Source organism: Thamnophis elegans, chromosome 2, assembly GCF_009769535.1.
Source record: "Thamnophis elegans isolate rThaEle1 chromosome 2, rThaEle1.pri, whole genome shotgun sequence".
Classification (NCBI taxonomy): Eukaryota; Metazoa; Chordata; class Lepidosauria; order Squamata; family Colubridae; genus Thamnophis; species Thamnophis elegans.
The window spans coordinates 32,934,433-32,943,297 of NC_045542.1; the positions used below are offsets into that span (position 1 = coordinate 32,934,433).

Consider the following 8,865-nt stretch of genomic DNA (forward strand, 5'->3'; position numbering starts at 1 on the left):
TCTGGCTGCACATCCTGAACATTATTTGATCCTGCATGCCCCTGCTATATGTCTATTCAATCTTTCATTTACCCTTTATTTCTTTGTAATAGACCATATTCTGAAGCAAAGATAGGTAGGATCAGAGCAAGATAAATCCTGCTGATTTTTTCACATCCAATAGTTTAATAGCAATAGCAGTTAGATTTATATACCGCTTCATAGGGCTTTCAGCCCTCTCTAAGCAGTTTACAGAGTCAGCATATTGCCCCCCACAGTCTGGGTCCTCATTTTACCCACCTCAGAAGGATGGAAGGCTGAGTCAACCCTGAGCCGGTGAGATTTGAACCGCCGAACTGCAGCTAACCAGTCAGCTGAAGTGGCTGCAGTACTGCACTCTAACCACTGCGCCATCTCGGCTCTTAAGAATCAAGAAAAGCTACTATTCTGCACGCCCTGTTGGATGATTGAAATTTCCTTAGCTATAGAAATAGAACTACTATGGACTGGCAAAACAATGGAAGTAGAAGCAATTTACTTCCTATTGGCTTCTCCATTGAGTTTCCTTACGGAAAGCTGGCAGGGAGCATCAAAAAACTTTCTTCCTTCAACCCTTGCTACTTTCTCACTGTTCCTCCTTTCTTCCTCTCTCCCTCCCTCTTTCTTCCTTCCTCTCCCACACTTTCTCCCTCTCTTCCATCCTTCTTTGCTTGCTTTCTTTCTTTCCGCCCTCCTCCCCTACCTCTCTCTCCCTTCCTCCTTCCTTTCTTCCCTCACTTCCTTACTGCACCCCCCTCTTCTTCATTCACTTCTTTCCTTCTTCCCTGTCTTTTTCTATCTTCCCTCCTTCCTTTCCTTCCTGATTCCCCATTTTGCTTGTGGGAAACTTGCAGGCAGAAAGTCAGCGGGGAAGCCAGCAGAAAGTTGCAAGTCCAAGGCCAGCAGGCAAGTAAGTGACTGCTTTCGGATGGCAGAGGGAATCAAGGGTCTGCAGGTCAGGAATGGTAGACGGGAGTGCACGAGAAGTGTCTTGTGGGTTAGGAAGGATGTGTGCACTAGAGATGGCATGTGATTTGAGGAGGGAGCATAGTTTGGGAAAGGTGCCCCCGGATGCACAAGAAGTGCTGTGTGGATTGGGGAGGGCGCATGAGGTGCGGGGTAGGTTAAGAAGGGTTCATGAAGGTTATGGAGGTAAGAGGCACCATGCAGATCAACTAGGCATCAGCACAGGTTAAGAAGAATGTACGGGGGTAGGAAGAATATGAGAGGTGCCATGCCAGTTAGGAATGGCAGACTGGGGTGGGTGGGTGTTGAATGGGCTCTGGAAGTGATCTAGTGAAGAGAAGGACTTGAGGAAAACTTGTGGAGAAAGAATTAAGGTAAACTTCAGAAAAAGGATTCCCTCCCAGATAAGGAGCTGCAGGGTTTAGAGTAGAATATCTGAAGAAAGAGAGGATAAAGGAGACAAACAATGTTCAGTGCCTTAAGAAGTAACCGTTTTTATTCTTTCAGCATTTTTGTGGATTGCTTCCACTTTAAGATGGATTTTATCAATGTATTCACTAATGGAAGGCTGAAAAGAACTAGGATGATAAGAATAAGCAATATTGTATGAAAGGATGAGAAGCAGAGAGAAAATATTGGCCAGAAAGAAAGCAACCACAGTATCCTTGTCAATTCTATACAATAAAAGCCAAGATCAGCAACACCCTATTTATAGTTGTGAGAAAGGAAAATGTTTACATGCACAGTTGCAGGAACGGAAAGGAGAGAAAATGAAAGGCTTACCTGGCTTTAAGCCAATTTAAAAAAATGAACTTTTATTTTATTGTTACATCTACCCATCTTGCAGATATAATTCTGGCAGTCTAACACAATTTAGAAACAATACAAAATAAACAATAGCCAAAAGCAAGGACAAGCATGCTATGCCAACCAAAGAAACTAGGAACAACCCATCTGGACGAAACTGTCCTCTTAACATTGAGACCTGGGAAAATAGCCAATTCTTAAGAGTGTTCCAAAAAGCCAACTTAATCCTAGGTTGAGCCATAACAGAAAATTTAACATTTTCTATTTAATTTTCTTAATTTTAATTTCTATTTAACACTAAATAGAAATGTATCTCTGTCCTAACTCAGTCTTCTACCTTTGATGTGACAGAAACTAATTTCTGATAAAAAGATAATGCAGGAAAGTTGGTACTGGTGGCAAATAGTTCTTTTTTCCCCCTTTTATCTGTCTTAAAATCAGAATATATTATTTCTATAATATTGTTTTGGGACTTTGTAAGTAGGTTTTACTACAAACTTCCCACATAGGTTGACAGGTACAGCTGTGTGAAAAAGTCCTGCACGCTTTACGGTTTATGACATTTTTTGGATAGGCCATTGATTTTATGATATTTTATGCTAACTGCTATGCGAATATTGTTATATTTAAATAAATAATGGTGGTTTTTAAGTGAAAAGCATAAGCTTTTTGCAATTTGGTGCTGTTTGGATGGGGATTGTGAATTTTCTTGCATGCTTACAATGACTATGAAAACAGATTAACAGATGCATAACCAGCGACATACGTGTTGCAATTACTAAGGCCGATGTTTGTGTTTTGTTAACATTTTTATTGTTTGTGGCCCTGAAAAGGACCATTTAGGAAACCAAACATGGTTACTAATATGAAATTGGCCAGCCCTTATTGCTTATCACTAGGCGGCATCACTTCGGCATAGACTGTATAAGCCTTTGCATGTGATCTTTGGTGACAATGTGATGCTAGGCTGCAATAATGGATTCAATCAGTTCCTGCTTGGTCTTCAGATGCTTCTTGCTTATTTTGTAACCAATCTTGGCCCACAAGTTCTCAATTGGGTTCAAATCTGGGCTCTGAGCTTTGCCAATCCAGGAGTCAAACACCATGCTTCTTCATCCACTGCTGGACGGACTTGGCTCGATGACCTGGAAGTAAAAGTCCTTCCCTACAAGTTGCTGAGTTGAAGGAAGCATGGTCTTTTCCAAGACTTCAACATACTGTTTGGAATTCATGACTCCCTGCACGATTTGTATCTGACCAATACCAGAAGCAGCAATACAGCCCCAAATCATCATGTGCAATGGATGCTTCACAGAGAGATTCAGGCAGGAGGGCTTAAATTATTCAGCTGGAATTTTTCTGACATATTTATTGCACTAATTCCCAGTCAAGTAGAAATTGTTCTTGTCACTGAAGATGACCTTGGCCCACTGTTCGTTGGTCCACTTGGCAAACGTCTTGGCCCACGCATGTCGACGAGAACGGTGAGCGTCTATGAGCAAAGGTTTACTTCAAACCCTGCAGCCTTTGAGCTCTCTGGCAAGCAGTCTGTGATGCACTGTGCTTGTGCACACTTTTACATCACATGTTTCACCCCAAATTCTTGTAATCTGAGGTGAGGTGAACTCCCTGTCAGCCATCAAAATGTGTTGCAGAGCCCAATCTTGCTGTTTTGTCGACTTTCTTAGTCTTCCAGAGCAGAGCCTGTCATCAACTGAACCAGTTATTTGGTATTTCTCAACCACTTTGCTCACTATGGTGCAATGGCATTTCGCTCTCTTGGCTGTTTCTGTACAGGAGTAACCCTCTTCATGAAGCACAATGATATGATACCGCTGCTCAGTACTGATGAAAACAAAGGCCTTCATCCTTGCCCGCATTCAGAGCTAAATTAAATTTCTCAATGCTTTTCATGTTTATTTATAGTCAGAGAGTATGACAACATTGATCGGCTCATACATTTAGCCTCTGTGCATTTTGATTGATCAGCCAAAGCTTGCTGCTGATTGGCTACGTTCAATCCTAACATTCCCGAAAATTCAAGTTATGTTTGTTTTAGCACATAAGCTCACTCAAAACCTTTAAAAGACTTTGGTTATATTAATAAAAATTATGCATATCAATCCAACTACAGAAATTTTCATCAAAGTACTAATTTTGCATGGTTTATATGAGTGAAAAGTTGACTAAACGTATAAATACACTTAAAACTGAAAGCGTGCAGGATTTTTTCACATAACTGTATGATATTTGGCTTTCTTGATATCCATTTTGCCACATTTCCACAATGAAAGAGCTTCTGTTTAACCTTCTTTGACCTTGCAATACCAGCCTCCTCCCCAGCAGAGGCTACCTATCCCCCACAATAACAAAATCAAAACTCCAATAACCTGTGCAGTAATGGTCACTGATGTGTAAATATATCTGGAAAGCCACTGTTGAATATACCAAACGTTAATAATTTAGCAAATGATTGCACTGTACTGCTGACTAAAGAAGCCGAATATTTGAGAATATGTACACTAGGAGAAACTAAATAGCTCTAATTATTCTGAATTAAAAATATCTGAATTAAATTCTGCTTTAGCAAAAACAAGTCTAAATAGAAGTTGCAGAAAACACAGAATTTTCTTTGACCGCATTCTGCAATTACCTTTGAAGTCTTGAAATAATTGTCTCCTTGTTGGATCTATTTTTTTTAATTTATCACATTGTACAAATCTATTGACTTTTTTCTTGCCAGATTTGGCTCCATTTACAGGTAGCTCTCAACTGGAAATGGAAATCTGGTCTTAAATTGAGCATTCGTGTCACTAGACCCATGTGTAAAAATGTTTTACAACATTTTTGCGGCAGTCATTAAGTGAATCCATTCTTCTGAATGGTTGTCTTTTGCCTGGAAAATATAGATCACATGACTATGTGACACTGCAGCCAGTCATAAATCTGAGCCAGTTGACAAGTGCCCAAAGTGCAGTCACATGACTGCAGGAAGCACAACATGTTATAACAGCTGGAAGCGCTTCATATGCTTTATAGATGGTTTCTTGAGTGATAGATGGTAAATAGATTTAGATCTGGTTATATTAGAATAAATATTGTGTATTGTAGACATGAATAATATGTGTTATGTTGTATGTAAACAATGCCATGTTGACCTCTGATAATGCTAATGATTTACACATAAATTATGTGATGCAACAAGAAGCACAGATCTGAAAATTTAAGTATCAAAGACCAAGGTGGATTACTTATTTGATTGACAAGAAAAATATAGTGAACCATTGCAATTTATAAGCAAGTACATTAAATTCTCTATCCTTTTCTGAAGAAATGAAAAAAAATTAAGATAAACAAATGCTGGTAATATTGTAGGAGTGAACATTCAAATGAGTGAAACTATAGAAGTGCATGCTTCCTTTATTACTGTATTGCTGTAAGAGTTGACATATAAGAAATATGGAAGTTGGATTCAATAGAAATGGAATATTTAATGAAGTACTTTGGTTAAAAACGAGGAGTTAGCATCAGGAATGAATCAGTGCACATTAAAAATGGAGTAAAGGAAAAATAAGTGGCCAATACATTTGGGTTTGATCATATAGAGAATTTATGAACACCTAATTGCATAAGAGAAGGAATGAATAAATTAAAAGGAAGAACAAATGTCATAGTTGGATGGAGCTGATGCGTTCAAAAATGAAGATGTTTAAAGAGGCCACCCAATATTTAGATGTGATGAAAGAAAGAGTGGTTTGAAAAGACAGAAAGATATGGAAGAGTGATACTGACTGGGATTAGTATAAATTAGATTTAGTTTCCCTTTTCTGATCTTCTGCCTAAATTGATCAAATTTAGAAAGAAAATCAGAGAACATCTCAATCAAATGGATTAGGAAGGTATAAATTCATTCATACATATGGGTCTTCTCTTTTTCAGAATGCCAACCAGACAGACATGACATTTGTGCGTATGTGTTTTGTGTGATTGATGCCAATTGGCTACATAAGGATTTATAAATAATGAATTCACTATTAGTTATTTAATATTCTTCTTATAGCTGGAAAGAGCAGATGGGAATTAGCCATGTAAGTACCTGTGTTCACCAACAGGTAGAGTGCGACCTAAATCTAACTTAGAATTATGGACTAGGAGAAATGTTTCAGGCAACACTAAGAGAGAGGCTATCATACTATTTTATTTCTTTGAGGAACAAAGCAAGTTTTATTTATATTTATTAGAGTAAAATATAAAACTTAAAACATTCAAATAACCATTCATAAAAATAAACTGACATTTATGAATAAATTGCATGTCAGATAATACTTGGGTCAAATTCTGAGATTAGATTTTCAGTGAGTAAAGTTCTGAAATGTTATCTTTGATGGGAAAGATGCTTCTATGACAGCTAGTCCTTTTTCAACAGAACTATTCAAATATTCTTTTTGTTTAAATATCTGCATGGCTATTCCTCCTCTATAAATGATTTTGCTTTTTAAAGTAAAACCTGAATTGCATATTTCTCAATATTAAAATACATTTTTCTTTTCACCTTTTAATTGGGAAAGCAACTGAATCATTACAGTAAATTTATCTCCCTGTATCAAGGAACGTCACTGGTAGTTTTTTACAACTTTATGCTAGCTTTTTTTTTCAAAACATCTGGCATACTTTATTGATGGGTAAGATTTAAAGCTGATCTCTCAGAATAATTGTTGTTGGTTTGTTTTCTAGTCATGTGACACAAACAACATCCTGGATCCATCCCGTCACTAATGTACTTGCCTTGTCATGCTTGGAAGAAAACGAGGATGATGGTTTCAGAGAACTTCCGGATCCCCAAACCTGAGACCATAGATGAAAGACAACCTGCTTCCAACAGTTTATTCATCAACCGAAATAAATTAAAGCTTGGTTATTGTTTATGTACAACAGATTTTCAAGAGAAACAATTGCCCTCACAAGATCAGTATTATACAGAAGAACCAGTTTCATATTACAAGAGCTTAATTTTAATATTGTTTATGTCTTTCCCATTACAAATTCACATTCTTTGCAAATTAACCATGAATATCTTCTTGCATTCCTGACAATTATTGCTGGTAACAGATGATATCTGGCCCAAGAGCTGAATTGTTTCCTATTGTATGTTATTCAATAGTGCTGAGTCCCTCAAGCTAGTCCTACCATGAGGTAGATTTAAAAGACTAGTATCAGAAAGTTTGGGGGTATAGAAAGGTAACAAAAACAGTTGTTGATTTTCAGGTTTTGTTTTGATGCCCTTGAGTCAACGTTGATCCTGATGATACTTTGGACAAGTCCCTGAAGTTTTATTGGCAAGATTTTGGAAGTGGTTTGCTCTTGCTTTCTTCCTAGGGCTGAGAGACTGGCCACAAAGTCACCCCACTGGCTTTGTGCCTAAGGCAACTAAAATTCACAGTCTAGATTTCTAGCCTGGTGCCTTCATCACTTCATTAGATTGGCTCTCCAATCTAATGCAGATTGCAAAAATGTTATTGCATTTTTAATGGAAGAGATGGCAGGGGTTGTAGCTTAAAAGTATACTTCCTAGGATATCTTGAGGAATTTCCACTGGAGTTGAGTAACCAGTCAGCACTATTTGTTTGCCTAGATCTGGAAATATCAGTCTAGCTACTCTTTATAGCCCACCAAAGCTTATGGCGTTTAATGTATTAGTCAGAAACGATGCTACAAGACTCTTTCTGACACTATAGACTAGCATGGCTGTCTTCTTAATGTTGCTACCAAATTAATGATGTATCTGTTGTGCAACTCTTTAGTCCCATACATTTCCAAACGACTATCAGTACATAGATGTAAGTAATTAGCACAGCAGTTTTATTTTACGCTGAGCAATAGTAACATTTCAGCAATCTGTAGATGTTTGAGGGTTTTTTAAACCTATTAATTAATAGCTCTTCAGAAGTAAGTAGCTATGTCCAGTGTATTTCTTTATCCTAGCATCATTTGTGACTTGTGATTTTATTGACATTTGTAGGCCGCCCTTTTCCCTGAGGGGACTCAGGGCGGCTCACATAAAATCAGGGAGGGGGAAATGCAAACAATAACATAGACACATGTAATAAAAACAATAGGCAACATGCATTCATCATTCGGGAGGGGCAACTATCTCTGTCCCCAGGCCTGACGGGCTAGCCAGTTCTTCAAGGCTGTGCGGAAGGCCTGGACGGTGGTGAGGGTACGAATCTCCACGGGGAGTTCGTTCCAAAGGGTCATATTGCTGGGCAGATAAGTTCTAGTCACTTCACATTTTTTACTGACATGTCATCAAAGCAGATTGTTTTCTATTTAAAAGCAAAATATTTTCTAGCCTTGACTTTTTTTTATATAAGTTACAACATGTATTTCATTATGCAGGCAAATGCAAATGGGATATGTAATGTTAAGATATAGTGCCTTAGCTGTTTATAAGTATTAGTAGTGTTCTTAATAGTTTTTATAACAAAATTAGCCTAATTTTTAACTTTTTTTTAATTTCCTATGAGTTTTCCAAATTTTTCACCTTTTCTCTTTGCACGTAATTATAATAGGCTAATGAGAGACATTGTACTGTTATTGCATTCAATCTTAAAAGATGAATAAATGATATTTCTTTCAAGGTTTTAAAGTTTGAAGTATTTAGTCTTCTCAAAGCTGTGATTAGGAATCATAAAAGCTAGAATTTTTACTATAACAGAATATAGTATCTTGCTAGCTGTGAACTAAGGGGCATATTCCAAAAAACATGCTTAACAAGCCAAAACCAAAAGTTATTTATAAATTGGGTTTTTTTATCTGTTTCCAAAGTGTACAGTAATTGCATTCCCTTTGTCCTGTATATCAGCGGTCCCCAACTTTTCTGCAACTAGGGACTGGTTTCAGAAGAAAAATTGTCTTCCATGGACTGGAGGCTGGGGGGGAATGATTTTACGTACAACCTAGATCCTGCACATGTGCAGATGAAGTTTCATTCGCTCACCTGCCACTTGCACAGACCAGTTCCTAACAATCCACAGACTGGTACCAGTCCACGGCTTGGGGGTTGGGGACTCC

At 37.8% G+C, this 8,865-nt stretch overlaps 1 protein-coding gene across 3 annotated transcripts in view; it reads left to right on the forward strand.

Annotated features, from left to right (window-relative positions):
- Positions 1-7,179, forward strand: part of STXBP4 (syntaxin binding protein 4) — a 91,008-nt gene extending 83,829 nt beyond the window's left edge. For all 3 annotated transcript variants that reach the window (XM_032209106.1, XM_032209107.1, XM_032209105.1), the window contains one exon: positions 6,526-7,179. In XM_032209106.1, coding sequence (XP_032064997.1) covers positions 6,526-6,640 — 115 coding nt within the window. In that variant the 3' untranslated portion in view covers positions 6,641-7,179. The remainder of the gene's footprint in view (positions 1-6,525) is intronic.
- The last annotated feature ends 1,686 nt before the right edge of the window (positions 7,180-8,865 follow it).